Here is a 21,384-nt window from a genome sequence, read left to right as displayed (position 1 = left end):
TAGATAATTTGAGACAGTTGTAGGTGTCCTCCCGCGATGAGTCTTCAGACTCCTTGGAGGTGTCAGGAATAATAATAATAATAATAATTTAAACCAGGAAGCAAATAAATGTGGATTGAAAATAAATCATAACAAGACTAAAGTAATGTACACAAACAAGAATTAGTCTGAAATACTAGGGAAAACACTGGAACAGGTAGATTACTTTATCTACCTGGGATCAGTGATCAGCACACAAGGAAGAACCAAACAGGACACACAAAATAGAATCCAGAAAACACAGGTTGCATTCAGTATGATGGAGAAAATTTGGGAGTCCAAAGAAATAAAATTAAAAACCAAAATTAGGCTCTTCAACACTAATGTTAAACCAGTTTTACTATACGGAGCCAAGACATGGTCACTAACAAAGGAAAACATAAATAAAATACAGGTCTACATAAACAAATGCTTGAGGAAGATACTAGGCACATACTGACCAAATAAAATAACAAACATAGAACTTTGGGAGAGAACAGGTCAAACCAGCATCAGAAATGAAATCACTAAAAGAAAATGGAACTGGATAGGTCACATAATCAGGAATCCAGATAAAGAAATAGCAAAAATTGCACTAGAATGGAATCCCCAAGGCAAGAGGAAAAGAGGTAGACCCAGGATAACATGGAGAAGAGAACTAGAAACAGAGGCAAGACGGCTGGGATGTTTCTGGAAAGAGATAAAAAAAGAAGCATTGAATAGAGTCAGATGGAAGTCAATGGTTGAGGCCCTATGCTCCACAGGGAGCAGAGAGGATACATAAGGTAAATATTGGGAACATTGTCCAAACTGCAGATGAACTGGTGTGCAGTGTGTACCTATCTGTTGAGAACATAACAGAAAAGCTATCATTTTGGTTTAGGGAGAGAGCTATCCTCACGCCTTAAAATGACTCCGTGTCAGTAAAGAACAATTTGGTTCTTAATAGGGTTAATGGTTCTGTTAGTGTTTAAAAATCAGTAGATACTCCTGTGGATGTAGATGATCCAGTTCATTTTCCCATGGAATTTTTAAATTTGCTTAATCCATCTGGATTGCCTGGTCATGAAATTAAATTGAAAATAGGTGTTCCTATTATGATGCTCAAAATCTGCACCTACAAATCTTTGCAATGGAACTAGACTTCAAGTAAAATCATTGAAACCAAATATGATAGAAGTTGGGATATTTACAAGTCCTGGTATTGGAGAAATTGTCTTCATTCCTCAGATGCCCCTCATTCCTTCAGACTATACATTTGTATTCAAACTTTTATAATTTCCAATAAGATTTGCTTTGCAATGATGATTAATAAAGCCCAAGGACAGACCCATAAATATACAGGTTTAGATTTTAAGAGGTGAATGTTTCAGACATGGGCAGTTATATGTAGCATGTTCTTGAGTTAGCACTTCTGAGAAATTAATTATTTTTGTTGAGGAGGATGAATCTTCTAATGTTGTTTACAAGGAAGTGTTATAATGCTCTCAGTTCTACACCATGATGAAAGCACCAGACCAAATTATTATTATTACCCATGACCCCATGGAGTCAAAGACTCATCTGGGAGGTCCTTTTTATCATACACACACACCTCATCATACCATGCTTTAAACACACTCAAATTCTCGGCAGACACCACACTCTAGGGCAAGGCATTCCAATCATTCACAACTCTGCATGAAAAAAACCTCCTCGCTTCCCTACTCACACCCTCTTTATACAGTTTCCAGGGATGACCTCTGGTTCTCCCGTGATCTCCCACTATTTTCTGTAGAACCTCTCCGGCATTGATCCTATAACAACCCCTTACTAACTTGTAGGTCTCTATCATATCTCTCCTCTTCCCCCTCCTCTACCAGACTCTGTATGTATCTTCTCAATCTTTCCTCATACTTGACATTCCAGAGGTTAGAAACTACCTTAGTTAGTTGCCTCTGGACACTTTCCAACATCTGGGCACAATAGTCCATGTGTGGTCTAATCAAAGCCTTATACAATTCAACAAGAATCTCCCTACTTCTACAAGTCAATGTCTTCCGCATTATTCCCAGAAGCCTTTGTGTTGTCTTCACAATTTTGGCTATGTGTCCCCTAAATTTCAGATCCTTATCCACTATCACCACCAGATTTATTATTTCCTCCACCTCCGACAATATATCCTCACCAAGCATAAATTCTGCATCCCATCTTTGTTTTCCAAAATTTAGAACCTTACATTTTGCAACATTGAACTCACATCCCCATTCCCATGTGCAATCACTCAATTTATTCAAGTCTTCTTGTAAGGCCACAACATCATCTCTACTCTTCATGGTTCGTCCCAACTTTGCATCATCTGTAAACAACTGAATATCTCTATTCAAATACTCGCGTAAATATCCTGAAGTAAATCACTGGCAGTATAAGTAAATATATATATAAATATATATATATTTATTTTTTTATTTTTATTTTTTTTGTGAGGAAATTATTGACTATTTAGTTATCTTACATTAGCTGCTAAGGTGGCACTTTAAAGAATTAATTGTCTGTTGTTGTTTATTTGGTATCTATAACTTGTTTAAATTAAGGGATATTACATCCCATATAGTTTCTTTTGAATTGAAGCCTTTGGCTCTTCACATATCTAATGGTATCTATAATCCTGTACTGAAGATACCTATGAGACGTACGCAAAAATTTAACAGTATATAAGTGTAATAAATTTAGTTTAAGCCTTTATCCCTCCAAGGGATAAAGAATTAACTTTGCTTACAAACTTTCTTTGTAAGCAAAGAAAGTTTGCGCCTGAAGTATCTTCGGGATTGAGGCAACTTGTGGTAAAGGTGGACCAATCTCTCACCACTACTTGTCTTAGTATCTCCCATAATGCAAAGCACATCTCCTTGCAGACATGTATAATGCTATGCATTAAGGGAAAGGCCACTACCTAGACCGGTTTCGACCTTTATTGTATAGGTAAATGTGACTTCTCCATTACTTCCACCTCTGGGTCTGGCTCCCACTGATGAGACCTCAATAAAGGTTGAAACCGGTCTGGGTAGTGGCCTACCCTTAATGCATAGCATTATAGATGTCCGCAAGGAGATGTGTTTTGCATTATGCGAGATACTAAGACAAGTATTAATGAGAGATTGGTCCACCTTTACCACGAGTTGCCTCAGTCCTGAAGATACTTCAGGCGCAAACTTTGTTTGCTTACACTTGGATAAAGAATTAAACTAAATTTATTATACTCTAACCAAGTGAACAAAAACTTCCAGTATATAAGTGTTTTGTGTGAGTTTTCCTCTGTTTTTATAGTTCTTGTTATTGCTGTTCATTCTTTATGTCAATGATATTGTCACTAAGCTACAGGGAGATGTCCAGTTGTTTGCAACTGCTGTGAAGCTTGAATAGGTTATTAGTAACAATGCTTATGTTTTCACTCTTCAAGGAGATTTGAATAAGCTGAATCATGTAAGGTTTTAAATTTGGGATCCACAGATGGGATGTTCATACTCACTTGATGGAATTGCACTGGAAGAAGTGGAGGAAGCAAGGAATCTTGGGGTGTGTGTGTGCATAGATAGAAATTTGAAGTTCAGAGGACATATTGCAAAGTTTGTAAAGATATCTCATAGATTTGCTGCAATCTTGGATAGGGACATTGATCATGAGAGATAAGAGAGGTGGTAGTTTTAGTGTGTAAAGCTTTGATCACACTATATCTGGATTTCTGTGCTCAGATCTGGTCACTAGGATTTGAAGGAGATGAAATAACCTTGAAGACGGTACAGAGATAGATAACAGAAATGATATCACTGTGCAGATTACTGCACAATGTTGATTATGAGGACAGACTGCAGAGTTTGGTGGATAGAAGAGGGGGGGGTATATGATCGTGACATTTAAGCTGTTGAAGAGTTATCAGATTAATGTAGGGGAGTTTTTTTCATATGGTAGAACAAGGCGGGGCCATCCCTAGAAGTTACAAAAGGAAAAAGTAAGTAAAAGGGTAAGAAGTAAGTTTTTGCATGGAGAGTGGTAGGAATATGGAATGCCTTGTGTGAGAGGTTGGTGACAATGCAAACAGTGAATGAGCTTAAACCATGGTAAGATAGATTTTGAACTGACTAGCATTGACCTCTCAAAATGAGTCTTGTGACTCTATGGAGGTTAAGGTGATAATAATAATAATAATACCATTACACAACTCCCAGTGTATCTTTCCTTGAAATTTCACTTCCACAATTTTTCGTTAGCCTCTTTTCAAGTCATATAATTGAATAAATCATATCTAAAATACTCACTAAACAAATTTCTATTTATTTTCACTCTGTAGGTTCAAATCTCACTACATTGCATGAATGTTTTGTAATTGTTTTTAGATAGTAAATTTATTTCATTGTTTGGCATGTAACCAAAATGCTGCTTCTTTGAGGGCTTTAAAGAAAGTTTTGTGTCTACAACATGATTCCCATATTATTATTGTTATTATATGGATTTTACCTTAGAGTTCAAAGACTGATCCTAAGTCAGCTCACACTAACCATTATTCACACAATTCCTATTATACCTCTTCTTAAACTTGTTCACTGATTAAAAAAAAAGTTCTCACAGCTACTTTGACTCTGGCAACCCATCCCACTTATTCACCACTCTCCAAGCAAAGAAATCTAGTTCTCATATCCTCTAACCATACCAATACACAACTTCCAGTGATGACTCCTTGTTTTCTTCCACCAATTCATGTATTAAAAGACTTCTCTAGCCAGGGTTGCCAGATTGGCCATTTCATGGCACTTTTTTGAACTCTGGGGCCATGAAAAAATCAGTTTGGCCATTTATGCAAATGTGGCCACTAATTTGGCCATTTTTACAAAGATTTCAAATCATATGCATTATTTACTTAGTTTAATATTGTTGTCGCATTGTAAGACTAGCTGTTGGTACCCCTTTACGCGACGTTTGGTTGGGGGTGACACGCTTGATGCAAATTGACTGTTACTGAAAATGTTTGTTCAATGACGTCATAATGAGCCTTGGTAGCTGGCTTATAGTTTGTTACAATGACTTCTTCAATAACACCAAGCATGCTTGAGCTTCATTCTGTACTTGTATAAAACAAGTACACAAAGCTCCCGCTCCTATTGTTGCTATAAACTTGATCCAGTTCTGTTGATAAATGCCACCAAACACGATGCAGCTAAAAGATGGCTTGTGACTAGTGGTGTGCTGCAGGGCTCTGTTCTTGGACCACTGCTTTTCAATTTGTTCATCAATGATATAGGTAAGGATCTGAGAGGAAGTGTTCACTTGTTTGCTGATGATACAAAGTTGGGTAGAGCAATTGTGAGTGCACAGGATGTCAAAATTTTACAGGATGATTTGGATAGTTTGGAGGACTCGGCTAGGAAAATTGGATGTCAGTTTAATGTGGCAAAGTGTAAGGTTATGCACTTTGGGGTGAAAAGAATAGCAGCAGTATATCGCATTGGTGGAACCGTACTCCAAGAGATTGATGAGGCCAGGGATTTGGGAGTGTTGGTGGATAGGGAATTGAAGTTTAGGGAGCACATTGCAAAAGTGGCTAAATCAGCTCATCAAATCACTTGGCTTCTGAAAAATACTTTAACATGCAGAGACAAACAAGTTGTTGTTCCTCTGTATCGAGCTTTGATAAGACCCCCCATCTGGACTACTGTGCCCAGTTATGGGCGCCAGGGTTTCTTCATGATGGGGAGGAAGTGGAGAGGATCCAGAGACGAGTGACCAAGATGATAATAGGTCTGTGGAATGAACCTTATGAGAATAGGTTGAAGATTTGTGGGTTACAAAAATTGGTTGATAGGCGGAAGAGGGGGTGATATGATTGAGATATTCAAATTACTGAAGGGTTTCTATAAGATTAATCCAGAAGATATTTTTGAAAATAGGACTGGTGGTGGGAGGACTAGGGGCCATGCATGGAAGCTGGGCTAGAATGTGGTTGACAAGAGTGTTAGAGCTAGGTTTTTTACTTGGAGAGGGGTGAATGAGTGGAATAAGCTGCCAGAGTCTGTTGTTGGTGCTACGACCATGAATGAGTTCAAGGCAAGGTATGATAGATACTGTGTGAATGTCGAATAGTTGTTCTTGACATGATGTTAGGGCCTCCCTCGATGAGTCTGTCGACTCCTTGGAGTTGCCCGGAATAATAATAATAACAGCCATACCAGCTTGGGTCCATGTCTGTTTTAATCGTCTCTAGTTAGTTACGGCATAGACTTTGGGTTGCAAGTGTTGTTCCGTTGCGTGATATCAGACATTTGGTGCTCTTTGGTGATAGTTCTATCTCATAAGCTTTCATACTGGAATATTTTGCATAAACTTTATCCGCATTGTGACAATATGCAAGTAATATGTTCAATTTTGTAAGAATGGTAATTAAGTGATTTTAGTATAATTATTATTATTATTATTATACAAACCTCCATGGAGTCAAAGACTCATCATGGGAAGCCTTCTATTATACACACAGTTTATCATACTGTGCCTTAAATATATTCACTGTCTCTGCACACACCACACTCTCAGGCAAAGCATTCCAATCACTCACCACTCTCCATGCAAAAAAACCTGCTCCTCACTCTCTTGCTCACACCCTCCTTATACAGCTTCCAGGAATGACCTCTTGTCTCCTGCTATCCTCACCCATTCTGTGCAAAACCTCTCCGACGTTAATCTGGTAATAACCACTTAACAGCTTATATGTCTCAATCATATCCCCCCCCCCCTTCTATCCACCAATTTCTGCAAATTGCATTTTGTCAATCTGACTTCATACTCTACATTCCAGAGACCAGAAACCACCTTAGTCAATCGCCTCTGAACAACGCAATCTGGTCACCTGGTTTTCTTTTTGAAAACCAGGTGACCAGATCTGTGCACAGTAATCCATATGTGGCCTGATCAAAGCCTTATACAAAAGAACCATAACATCCTTACTTCTACAAGTCAATGTCCTCCGCATCATTCGCATTATCCGCTGTGTTGTCTTCACTATTTTAGTAACATGTCCCCGAAATTTTAGGTCCTTGTCTACAATCACTCCCAGATCTCTCATTTCCTCTACCTCTTCCAAGATATTCGCACCGATTGTGTACTTTACATCCCATCTCTGCTTCCCAAATTTCAAAACCTTACACTTTGAAACATTGAATTGATATCCCCACTTATTTACCCATTCAGACAGTGTATTCAAGTCCTCTTGCAAAGCTACAGCATCCACACTACTCCTGATAGGTCTGCCCAACTTTGCATCATCTGCAAACAACTGCACATCACCATTCAGACCTCTCCAGATATCATTTACATACAAATTAAACAGCAATGGGCCCTTAAGGTACACCACTAGTAACTTTCCTCTTCTGGGATATCGCTCCTTCATAGACAACTCGCTGATACCTATCAGACAACCAATCTCCAATCCAGTGAACCAATCTACTGTTCAGCCATCCATTCCAATTTAATTACCAGCTTGTCATGTGGCAATTTATCAAACACCTTTGCAAAATCTAAATATACCACTGTATATGCAACACCCTTAACGCATTTGTCACTTTATTATAAAAAGTAAGCAGGTTGCTAAAGCGCGATCTTCCTTTAGTAAATCTATACTGGCTGCCAGAGTATTTTTCTGTTGTCAACCCAATTCTGAACTTTATTCCTAACTAACTTCTCTAATACCTTGACCACAACTCCAGACACAAGACTGGTCTATAATTCAAAGCCTTACTCTTATCACCTCCCTTATGAATTTTTTAATATCGTTTATAAACTCGATCTTTATCTTGCTTATATTTTTGTTATTTTCCCTTTACCAGATTGGTGTTTGCTGTGCCAGATTAGTATTTGTACTACAAATTTTGTAGTACTATTATCTATAATTTGTTTTTTGTTTCTCCATTTTCTGAATTGGGATATTTTGTTTTTTTCAAGCCCTTTAAAATGCCTAAGTACAAAAGTGATAATAGAGGTGGAAGAAAATATAAAAAAGAGTGGGAAGTAAAATATTTGTGGCTGAAATCTTCTGATGATGGACAAGAACAATATTGCATGTATTGCGAAACTAACGTGCTGCCAAAACTTTATAACATATCTGTTCACAAAAAATCCAAGAAACACCAATATAAATCTCCCAGTACATCACAAACAATTCTAGATAAAGTTATCAAATCATCTATGAATGACCAGGAAAAACAAGCAGAAATAGAACTTAGCCTTGCAATAGCATATCATTCCTCAATTCGTGCTGTAGATCATATAGGTGAAGTAGTTAAGAAACAATACCAAAATAGTGTTCTTGGTGGCATTAAACTGCACAGAACCAAATGTATTGCAATTATAGAAAATTTAATTTCTGCTTCATTGAAAGAGCAACTGAAGCATGATTTAGAAAGTAAAAAGTATGTATTACTAGTAGATAAATCTACAGATATTGCAATACAAAAGCATTTGTGCATAGTTCTTAGATTTTTTTGCAATGAAACAAATAAAATTCACTCAGTTTCTTGGGTCTTATACCTTTTGTAGAGACAACAGCAGAGGTTTTATTTAATAAAATTTCAGAAGTGTTAACTTCATATAATCAAACTCTTAAGAATTGTATTGGATTTGCTAGTGATGGTGCTGCTGCTATGGTTGAAAGTAACAATTCCCTGTGGACTAGGATTAGAAATGAAAATCCGAACTGTATTCAAATGAAGTGCATTTGCCACGCTCTGGCAATTTGTATACAGCATGCATTTTCAAAGCTGCCATCCAATGTTGGATTCATTTTGACTGAAATTCCTTCGTGGTTTTCAAATAGCAATATGAGAAGAGAAGATTTTAAGGCTCTTTTTAAAGTGATGAATTTAGCAGTTGAAGATGACCAGGAACAAGATGCACCCCTTCCATTTATGAAATTGTCCAAGACAAGGTGGTTAGCGAGAGGTAAAGTCGTCAATAATATACTGCTAAATTGGGAAGAATTAATTGCCTACTTCACCTGCTGTGAACAATCTGGAGGTCAGGATACAAGGTATATGGCATGGTTGATAAAAGAGATGTTACAAGATAGGATGAATTATTTTTACTTTGTATTTGCTACTCCCATTGTTAAAGAGTTCGAAAGGCTTATTGTTTTGTTCCAACAAACCTATGCTGATCCTTACCATCTTGCCAAAGAACTGCGCACACACAGAGATAGTCTTTATCAAAGGCTAATATGGAACAAGAAAATAATAAAATAAAGTCTATGAAATTTAGGTGCCAAGCCATGCTTCAAGAATCGTTGAATCAAGTGAACAAGCAGCTCCCTGAGTCAGCTGATATATTTAAAGGTCTGTCACTTTTAAATCCTACTGTTATTCTAAGCCAAACAGAAAAGGGAAAATTTTCTGATCTGCCATTTTTCCACCTAATAAACGATGTTGATGTAGTCGAAGACCAATACAGAAAAATTAGCCTTATTGCATGGAATGAAGAAGAAAACTTCAAACAAGATGGAATCCCTAAGGAAGCGTTAGAATTTTGGCAAGCAGTATCCAAACACAATAATTTTAAAGAACTGTCGAATTATGCCCTAACATGCCTTATCTTGCCAGCAAGTAACGCAATAGTTGAACGAATTTTTTCTTATGTAACATCTATCAAAACTAAACCCAGAAAAACAGGATGCAAATTAAACTGCTGGATTCAATTATAAGAATCCGTTCATTCTTAAGTGATAACAATATGTGCTGCCAAAACTTTAAATGTACTCCCGAAATGCACAACAGCAAAACCCTTTATGACTCGACTGCAGAAAAAGAAGAACAAGATATTCAGTATCTTGAGGAAGTGCTGTCAAATTAACAGCTGAGTTTCACTGCAAGTATTTTAAGTTTAATTAAAAGTATTTTTGATGATATGTAATCGAATATATAGGCATAATTTATGCACACTTAATTGTTGGTATGTTAATTCACACAATTCGATCATTTTATATCTTTGGCCATATTTTTGGCCTAATACTTTTCCAAAGTGGCCATTTTTGGCCATATTTTCTTTAAATTTTGGCCATAAGCTGTTGTGTTCATCTGGCAACCCTGTCTCTAGCACATACACTGTAAAACTTCTTTAATAATTTATGTGTTTTTATCATATCCCCTATTTTTCATTTATCTGCTGAACTTTGTATTTGGTCATATAACTCCCTTATCTTGTTTGTCAATGTTTCTTAACATCCAAGTGATCCTTTGAGCTATTGTGCCAACTTTTGTGTTGTTTTTTGAATTCTGAGTTACTCTATCATCACTCCCAAATCCCAAGCCTCATCAGTTTTTCAATTACACAAATGGGAAGTCCACTTCCATTTGTGTAATTCACATCTTTTAGTATTTTTCATCCCAAAGTGCATAACTTTACACTCTGAAATGTTAAACTGGCATCTATAATCCTTTGCTTAAACTACCACTCTGTTCAGATCATCATTCAATATTCCTACTTTACCTTTATTAGCTGTTACCTTCCACAGTTGAGCACCATTGTCAAACAACTGGATATTCCCCCTTAAATCATTTTCAATGTAATTAATATTGAATAACAGTAGCCCAAGTGCAGAGTTCTATGTCACACCACATTTCATATGCCTTTTCTTTGATTCATCTCCATAGATAGACAGTAGCAATCAATCCATCACCTTTCCATATTTGCTCTACCATACATAATAGGGTTTCATGATTTATCCTATCAATTGACTTTGCAAAGTATGTCTAGCAGTATCATGGCATAGCTATCTCCCTTATCTAACTGAACTGTCACTTTATTGTAGAAAGTGAGTATACTGCTAAGATACAACTTCACAAAACAGTCCCCCCCGCCTCCCATAAAGTATCACATTCCTAAATTATACCCTCGTTGGTTATAAACAAAAAACATCAATCTTCCTTCAGTCCACCAAGGAGAGCAATGCCGTGAACTCCACAAATCACCAAATTGCTACTCTATCCAATTAACTGAAGTGATAGACTGATGGAAGATTGATAGTAATAATGACAAGGGGCCATCCCTGGAAGTTATGAAAGGAGGCTGTGTGCAAGAGGGTGAGGAGTGGTTTCTTTGCATGGAGGGTGGTTGAACCTTGGAATGCATTGCCTGAGAGAGAGAGAGAGAGTGGTTGGAGTGGGGACGGTTAATGGGTTCAAGGAGTGGTATGATAGACTTCGTATTTCCTGAAAACGATCTCCCACGATGAGTCTTTTGACTCCATGGACGCCTGGATAATAATAATAATAATAATAATAATTCTTTGTTTAAAAAAATTTGCATATTTTAATAAGTGTTCTTGTTTTTTTTTTTTTTTCCTGTAGTGGCTCAACTTGTCCATTATGGCCAGTTGGACTTTTTGGTATTTGATTACTTGTCAGAGATAACCATGTCTCTATTAGTAGCAGCCATGCAAAAATCACCAGTAAGAAACTATTATTATTGATTTTTATTTAATTTTTATTATAACATCATACTAAAGGCTTCTGCTTTTGAACTTATTATGTTTTGAATATTTTGAAGAGAAAAAAAAATAGTATTTTCTATCTCTTTTGTATAGAAAATTACTTCTAAAATCATTGTATTGCATTTTTTTTTAATGATGATTATCAGTTTTTCTTTCATTATGATTTATTGATACAAATCCTGGAAGGTGTGAAAGGGAAGTAGTGGGGGATAAGTTTTTTTTGCATGGAGAGTGGTAAGAGCATGCAAGGGCACGCTTGAGAGGGTGATGAAAGTATAGACAGCGAATGAGTTTAAAAAGTGTTTTATGATGAGCCTTGTGACTTTGTGGAAGTCTGGAATAATAATAATAACTGTTTCAAGCATCACTGTAATAGATTTTACTGTTCAATACTAATAAAATATACTATTTGTAATATATTTTACTGGTATCAAACAGAAAGATGCCAGTTACCATTTGGTATCAGTAACTAATGTTAAAAGGACTGTCTTGATGTTTTGGCCTTCACTTCAAGCTCATATGGAGTATATATACATTATTATTATTGTTATCTACACAACTCTCCATGGAGTCAATAGACTCATCGTGGGACATATACACTGTCACACACAAAGCCATCAAACTGTGCTTTAAACTCATTCAGTCCATCCAATCACCCCAATGTGAGGCAGTGCATTCTACCACCAGCTGCTCTCCATGCAAGAAACTTGCTCCTTATATCTCTACCCTTTCTATGAAAAATTTCTTCAACATTACCTGGTAATAAACTCTTTACCAACTTAAGTGTCTTAATCATATTCCCCCCTTCCTCCTATTCACAAGGCTTTGCAAATTGCATTCACTAAATATGTCTTCATATCCCTCATCCCTAAGACCAGTTACCATCTTAATCCATGTTCTGTATCCTTTTTAATATGTCCTCATCACTGTGGTTTGGTTTATTTAGATTTATGGCCAAAGCAACTCATAGGCTATGAGGCCAGTGTATTATATATGTTAATTTCTTGTGTTCTACTGATCAATTTGCCTGTTCTGAGGGATGAAAAACCTCAGTTTCTGGGAGAAAAAAAACGTATACCTGTATGAGACTGGCTAACTCATCTTCAGTTGAAAAGCCCTTATAAAGGTTCTTCATGTACTAGATGGGATTCGTACCCAGGTCTTTCCAGTCGAGCAACAGAGGCTCTTCATCATCTTGACAACCAGTGGACCAAATCTATGCATTATAATCCATATGAGGCCTGATCAAGGCATTATACAATGGAACCATAACCTCTTTATTTCTATATGTTAAGGTCCTCTTATCTTTACTATATTCTGATGTGATGACTTCACAACTTGTACAACTTGACCTCAGGACTTAAGATCAAGGTCCACCACCACTGAAAGGGCTCAGGTTTCCTCAACTTCCTTAAAATTTCCTCACCAAGTGTATACTTTGCATCCCATTGATGCCTATCATTTTCAGAATTTTACACTTTACAACATTGAACTGACATTTCCATACTTGTGCCCACTCATGCAATCTATTCAGGTCTTCCTGTAAGGCCACAACATTTGTTTCATTGCTCATCACTTTTTTTTAATTTTGCATCTGCAAACAGATGTATGTCCAGATAAACCCATCCCAATATCATTAATATACAAATTAAATAATGCTGGTACCAAAACATAACTGTGGCATACCGCTGGTGACTTTCCTCTTCCAGCATACTGCACCTCCATACACAACTTGCTGAGACCTATCTGTGAGCCAGTTGTCTATCCTTCCATTCATGTGCCGTCTCCTATCTAGGAAGTTGACTACGGGCATAACGATATGTGGTGAGGACCCTATCTCTTCCACATATTGTCATAAGTATTCATGACTGTAATCTGTGTGTGTGTGTGTGTGTGTGTGTGTGTGTGTTCATGGGGGCCAGTTTTCCTGTTCTGAGGGACAAAAACCCGATTTGCCGAGTGAAAAAAAATGCCCTAACTCTATATGAGATTGGCCAACTCACCTTTAGTCGAAAGAGATCAGATAAAGGTTCTTCACATCATAGACTGGAATCGAACCCAGATCTTTATGACCAAAAGGCTTCGTCTATACCAACTGAGCTACGGAGGCACTGATTATTATCGGTTAGTTACTCATATTTTTGCATACAAAACCTCTTTCCCTTTCAAGTGTTTATGTCCATCATAAATGTAAACATGCATGTCTAGAGGTTATAGGTTAACACACAACTTTATAATTATTAGTAATTCATATGCATCTAATGCAAGTACTTCTATTCATAACTGTTCTCTCTCTCTCTCTCTCTCTCTCTCTTTCTTATGTCTATCCTAGTCATTAATATATCATCAATTCCCATCTGCTCCAATTTAGTTACCAATTTATGTTGTGGCAATCTATCAAAAGTCTTTTGCAAAATCTAAGTATACTACTGTATATACATCTCTCTTGTCAAATTCATTTGTCACTTTGTTATAGTACATAAACAAGTTGGTAAAACACAACCTCACCTTAACAAACCCATGCTGACAAGTACAAAGAATATCACTGTTATCAACCCACTTTTGTATCCTAGCTCTCACCAACCTCTCCAATACCTTAACAACAACTCCAGATCAACCTATAATTTGTAACCTCAGCCTTATAATCACCTCTTTGAGGTAGAACAGTTTTGCCTTCCTTTCACTCCTTTGGGACTTGTGCTGTTTCAAGACTCTTGTTAAGCAGGTAGGCAAAGGCTAATGCTAACTCCCTGAAACATTCCCTTACGACATGTAGACTATAAATTCCCTTAGATTATAAATTAAAGATACCAAGAAATTATATACTTGGTTTAATCCTTTATCCAGGTGTAAGCAAACAAAGTTTGCACCTGAAGTATTTTCAGGACTGGGGAAACTCGTGGTAAAGGTGGTATGACTTCACATCACTTATCTTAGTATCCCATAATGCAAAGCACATCTCCTTGCAGACATGTATAATGCTATGCATTATGAGAAGGGTCACTACCCAGACTGGTTTCGATCTTTATTGAGGTCTCATCAGTGGGAGCCAGACCCAGAAGTGATACCAAGGTTGAAGTAATGCAGAAGTCATATTTTTATATACGAGTTGCCAAAAAGTAACACACCTTATTATTATAATACTCTGGATTAGAGATAGATAGTTGTTGAAAGTTTTTCCACTTGGTTATACTGTAAATTAAAGATACCAAGAAATTATATACTTGGTTTAATCCTTTATCCAAGTGTAAGCAAACAAAGTGTGCTCCTGAAGTATTTTCAGGGCTGAGGCAACTTGTAGTTAAGGTGGTTTATCCTCTTTCACCTCATCAGTGGGAGCCAGAGCTTCTAGGTCTGGCTCCCACTGATGAGACATCAATAAAGGTTGAAACTAGCCTGAGTAGTATCCTTTCCCATAATGCATAGCATTATACATGTCTGCAAGGAGATGTGCTTTGCATTATGGGATACTAAGACAAGTGATGTTAAGTCATACCACCTTTACCATGAGTTGCCCCAGTCCTGAAAATACTTCAGGTGCAAACTTTGTTTGCTTACACTTGGATAAAGGATTAAACCAAGTATATAATTTCTTGGTATCTTTAATTTATATGTCATCAAGTCCTATGGCCTTATTGACATCTAGTACTTAACTCCTCATGTATCCCTTGCTTGCTTACCAGTAAATCTTTTCTCATTTCTTTCTTTACACTTCTGCTTCATCTTTTCCTGATTTTACACTGAAGATGAAACACCCTGATGAACTGCTAACTTCAATTCCTTGACTCTTTCCTCTGCAGCAGTCTACCACTTTCAACCATTAACATGATCTTGCCATAATTGTTGATCTTTCTACTTGACACATATTGAAAAAACTCCTTATGGTTTTCTTGGCCTGATTTGGTAATTTCTGCTTGTACTGCACTTTTGCTGTCATTATCATCTGAGTAACTCTCCTGTCTGTTCTCGATATTGTTTGTACAACTGATTATTACCAGTATTCATCTTGTGCTGCCTCCAAAGTGACTTCTTTTTCTAGATTTCACTTAATCCCCTCATTCATCTATTTGACGCCTTCCCCTAAACTTCTCATTCTATGCTGTTGCTCCAATCCGTCTCCTAAGCCTGGCATAATCACTAACCTTGTAATTCTAAATGTATTTATCCTCCCCTCACAGAAGTCTTCATATGGTTAGCCACAACCCAGGTGATTACTTCATGATCACTCTCACCAACTGGAGAGAAGTGCAATACTCCACTCACAATCACATCCTCAATGAAATAATCAGATCTAAAACTCTCAATCCTCGTGTGCTTTCCTTTACATGCTGCCTGAGATAGTTATCTCTCAAGAACTCAAGAAATTGATGCAGGTAGCAAATATGATATCAGGACTGTACAAGGTTAGTTATGAGAGTTGAGGTCATGCAAACTGCAGAGTTCAGTGGATAGAAGACAAAGGGAATGATAGGAGAAAGTAACAAGAAGTTAGCTGAGCTTCTCCATTATTTTTGAGAGTATTGATGTTTGAGTAATCATGTGATAATTCAATGGGTCACTATCATCTATCCATTTGCTTGGACGCAAACTTCTATCCAGCCTGTATCCAAAAGGGAGATAAAAGTGACCCATTGAATTATCACATGATTACTTAAACATCAATACTCTCAAAAATTTGAAGAGACAGTACAAGATGGGTGTGAGTTCTGGAGCACAAACTTTCAGTACAGTTGGAGGTATATATCATCTGGGCCAGGAGACATATTGGTGGTATCCAGGCTGCTAAGTATTTTTTTTTATGTCCTTCTGGTAAATTTCAGAGGAGGCATACTGTGAATAGTTTGTGGAATGGTGGTTGGAGATCCGTCTTGGTCGTCTATATGAGGGCTGGAGAAAAAAACTATGCGAAGCAGTCTTCCTTGTCTTTAGGAGATTTTACCATTGTATCAGCATGATGTGTGACAGAGGCAGAAACATGGAAGGACAGTGGTGCACCCCTCCCCCAGCCTTGGTGAGGGACCAGAAGGCTCGATTGCCATTTGTACAGGAGCAGCTTAATGCATTTGGCCCTTACAAAGTGTCTGCTTTGGATTTTTTGATGATGTATTTTTCAGTTGTTACAATCTGCAGTGTAAGTTGTGCAAGAGGCTAAAGGTTTTGACTGGAAATTTTGCCTTTGGGCATATGCTGAATTTTGATTTAGACTGCTTAGGCATTGTTGGAAAACCAGGGTTTGGATTAGGGTTAAGGATTTTGATTGGAGATAAAAGTAATAATCCCAGCAAATAAAAGCACTCATTACAGTGAGAATAATTTATGTTATTAGATTAGAGCAGATGCTAAGATCAGAAGAGCAAAGTTGATAATCATATTATGAAAATGGTTACTGTTATAATGCCACAGGATAAGACACAGAGAATGACTGAGAGAAGGATGATCAGTAGAATAGGAGACATGGGACATGGTTATGGTCAGACTTGCCAAGGGGTGAACTAACATCAATGGCATATTTGGAGGGAGAGCTGGTTAAGAAAGGTCCAAGGTGTTGAGAGAATGATGAGTATTATCTGGAATTTTGGTGGGGTTGATGAACAATTTGTGTTAAATCATTACTGATGGCAAACAGTATAGCTTTGTTTCCAGTTTGAATTGTGGATGTGGAAATCATCAAGGAAGATTATTTTACTGTTAGAGTAATTAAACTGTACATGATTGACTTTCAGAGATAGATAGTCAAATAGGTTGGTGAAGTTATCGGAGTTAGAACAACTATATGGGCAGCAAATGAAGGCAACAAAGTGATCTAAGGAGATCTTGAGCCAAACCAGTTCATATAAAGGGGATTCCAGATCCGATAACCTTTGGCATGGGAATATCATTCCTGCCAGATGCACATCTCATCTTCTTGCCAAAAGCATCATCAAAAACTTGATCAGGAAATTGAAGCAAGATGTTGTTGCAGAGGATGCATTGTAGTTCAGAAATAACATATCTGGTTTGGATGTCTGTAGCTGTTGGTGCATATCATTGATATTACAATTATTATTATTATGGGTATCTCCATGAAGTCGGTAGACTCATCGTGGGAGACCCAAACTATCAAAACAATATCTATCATACCTCTTCTTGAATTCATTTACAGACAAAGAACTCACAACTGAGTCAGGCAATGCATTCCACTCATTCACACTCTCCAAGCAAATAATCTAGTTCTCACACACCCTCATTAACCACACTTTTCCTTAATTTTCAGGGATGACCTCTTGTTCTTCCATCATTATCACACAGCTGAAATATTTCCCCTGCATCAATCTTATAAAAACCCTTTAGTAATTTAAATGTTTCTATCATATCCCCTCTTCTCTGCCTATCACCCAACCTCTGTAATCTACAAGCTCTCATTGATAGATTGAGACTAGGGAGCATTTTTTACATCACTCACCAACTTAGTCACTCTCTCTTCTGAACCCTGTCCACACCCTCCTCATCTCCAAGGAATCCAGGTGACCAGACTTGAGCACAGTAATCCAAATATGGAAGTATCAATGCCTTATAAAGAGGAATAATAACCTCTCTCTCTCTCTCTCTGGATGTTAGTGTGTTCTTCAATAACGAAGTAATCCTATGTGCAATCTTGGACACTTTAGCAATGTGCTCTCTAAGTTTCATCTCCCTGTCCACCAACACTCCCAAGTCCTTAGCCTCATCAATCTCTTGGAGTACCGTTCCATCACTGTGCTACACAGATGGTAATCTTTTAATCCCAAAATGCATAACTCTACACTTTTCCACATTGAACTGGCATCCATTACTTTTTGCCCATTTTGCCAGCTTATTTAAATCATCCTGCAAACTCTCAACATCAACTTGCTTTTTTATTATGCTATCCAACTTTGCATCATGAGCAAACAACTGAATATCTCCCTTTAAGCCCTTTCCTATATCATTTATGTACAAATTAAACAATAACGGCCCATGCACAGAGCCCTGAGGCACACTACTGGTCACCTGTCTCATCCTGGACCCTGCTCCTCCATACACTACTTTCTGGTATCTCTCCATGAGCCATTCTCTTATCCATATCACCAGTTTAGTATCCATCTGCTGTAATTTGTGCAACAGTATTCCATGGGGTATAATTGCTAAGGCAGGATCGACCTTTTAACAAAACCATGTTGGCTCCTATAGAGTATCATATTCTGATCCACTCATTCTTGAATTCTGTCCTTAACCAACTTTTTCAATACTTTTACCACCACTCCTGAGATGGTCATTGGTCTGTAATTAACTACCACAGTCTTAGAGCCACCTTTATGCAAAGGAACCACTTTGCCTTTCTTCCACTCCCTAGGGACCATACCAGAGTTCACACTTAAGTTAAATAACCAAGCAAGAGGTGTTGACAATTCCTTTGCAGATTCACACAACACTCAAGCTGATATTCCATCTAAACCTACATCAGTGTTTGCGCTTAAATTCTGCAATATATTAAGTACCTCTGATTTAGAAACTTCAATTCTCACATTAGTTATTTCTACAGGTACAGAGATATCCTCACTTGGATGATAGACTTTTGAAAAGTGATCACTCAGTAACTCTACTATTACATCTGAATTGGTCACCTCAATACCATCATCACCCACTAAGGTTATCCTTTCAAAGTTATTCTTACTTTTACTTGCCACATAGTGGAAGAGCTCTTTGGGATTTCCCTTGATCTCCTTGACTAAGGTTTCTCATAATCTGATTTAGCTTTTCTTACTACACTGGTAACCTTCCTAGCTTGAGCCTTGTACTGCTCATGAATGTACTGATTGCCTTTCTCCTTGGAAATTCTCCATAACATTTTCTTTTTTTGCAGATCAAGCCTGATACCACTACTCGTCCATCTAACGCTTACCTTGTTTGTTTTCCTGACAATGGGAATACATTCTGATATTGCCTTCCTCAGATACCTGCTGATTATATTCCATGCACTGCTAACATCTTTCCCCTGCAATATGTTCTGCCATGGGATGGCTGTAAGCTCACTCCAAAGTTTGTTATAATTACCTAACCTGTAGTTTCTGGTATCTCTCCCCTTCTGCAATTATACCCCTTCTTAAGAGAGAAATCCATAAATTTTGCAACCTCCCAAGTCAATACCACATGATCACTCTCACCAATTGGAGGGGTAATGAGGACAACTTACTTATGTTCTCTGAACCTATGACCAGATGCAACACTCTCTCATACCACGAGTCCCTTTAGTTATGTGCTGTTTCAAGTAATTATCTCTTAGAAGGTGTATGAATTCCATTTTGTATGAATTCCACGTGATATTTCCTCCTTCGAATTGATATCACCATAATTAAAATCCCCCATAATAATCACTAATCCTGCACTAATTTGCTGATGCATGAATCCAATATCACCCCCTGTACCCCGTGGCCTATAGCAGCACCCAACTGTATATTTGGTTGTGTTGGTCACTATTTCACACCAGACTGCCTTAAATGAACTATCATTCATATGTCTATCCTCTTGATATACTACTTTCTTTGACTGAAACTCATCAGCCATCATCGACAGTGCTCCTCCTCCCCCTGTTCTATCTTCTCTATCCTCCCTGAAAATACTCTACCCATCACATTCAATTCCAGTAACCACATCTTCTGTTGACAGCCAAGTTTCACTAATGCCTACAATGTTTGGTGAGATTGCACTGACTAATGCCAAAAATTCTTCCCTCTTATTTCGAGTGCTTCTTGCATTAGTATACAAAAATTGCAGATTCCCTTTAGTTCTTGTACCAGCTTTAGAACTAATATACATTCTACTAATTTCAGTAGTCCCATGCGATTTTTATCCACTCTATTCTTCAGATTTTTTTAAGACCTCTGATGTTAGTAAAGTCAGTCTGAAAGTTTTTTATTTTATGGAATCTGAAATTTTGTTTTATATTTTGGGTGTATATATAATTTTTCAGTTGTTTTGATATTTTTAGAGTTTTTGGTGTTTTTTTTTTTGTGGGTCATTTTTTTTTAACCACAGTGACCGGAATTTTTTATATCATGTGTTATGTGGTGTGATTAAAATAATAGAAAATTTAAAGAGCACAGGTATGCAGTGGAAGGGAGGACTTGAGAAGGGGCATTACCACTCCCACATAGGACAGTGTCCTCCTTCATGTGCTGTACTTGGATTCCCTCCAGACCCAACCTGGTAAAGTAAGCAGCAGCAGGATTATTTGCCAGTTGATCAAGTAACCAGCAGATTTGGCCCATGTACTATCTAGCATCTGGCCTATGGAAGCTGCTTTACAGCAGTACTCTTGAATGGAGGATGCACTGACTCCCTAATTAAAAGATTACAGTGCTAGAGCACAAACAGGGAGTCCTCACCTGCACTGCATGTAAGAAGAAAGTGAGGAACAGAAACCGGAAACTCTACTCTAGAGACAAAACATGGCAAGAGCCATTTCATGCCTCCAAAAATCAGAGCAGTAGTGTTTCATTGGGCATTGAAAGACATCTACCACCTAGAGGTCCACTTGGCATTTCCTACAAATAGGGAAGGTATACTTTTAAGGTGGCATTTATCACCTTGCCAGAGTCCCATTTGTAGAAATAGGCCATACCATGGGGAAAGTGGGGAATGACTTGGTTGGGAGAGGTGTAGATATTGCACAATTTCTAGCCTTAATGGTCCTTCAGTGTACCCCTAAAAAAGAAAAAAAAATGTTGGGTCTCTCCATGATGCCTGATTTAATTCTAAAGACATTGCTCATATTGCATGCTGGATGGAATGGGAGAGAGAAAGTAAGTTGATCTTTGTTCTGGAATTCAGAGATAGTTTTTGGTTGCTTTGAGCTTCTACAGCTA

At 37.6% G+C, this 21,384-nt stretch overlaps 1 protein-coding gene across 2 annotated transcripts in view; it reads left to right on the top strand.

The window, feature by feature from the left end:
• The window catches only part of LOC150106701 (uncharacterized), a 568,467-nt gene that overhangs the window by 48,276 nt on the left and 498,807 nt on the right, over positions 1-21,384 (top strand). For both annotated transcript variants that reach the window (XM_090393288.1, XM_090393289.1), the window contains exon 2: positions 11,379-11,479. In XM_090393288.1, coding sequence (XP_090249414.1) covers positions 11,379-11,479 — 101 coding nt within the window. The remainder of the gene's footprint in view (positions 1-11,378; positions 11,480-21,384) is intronic.

This window comes from Typopeltis vanoorti, chromosome 5, assembly GCF_054136105.1.
Source record: "Typopeltis vanoorti isolate ZY-2024b chromosome 5, IOZ_Tvanoo_1.0, whole genome shotgun sequence".
In the NCBI taxonomy this organism is placed as follows: Eukaryota; Metazoa; Arthropoda; class Arachnida; order Uropygi; family Thelyphonidae; genus Typopeltis; species Typopeltis vanoorti.
The sequence above is the reverse complement of the archived record's forward strand: the minus strand, read 5'-3'. Positions and strand labels throughout refer to the sequence as shown.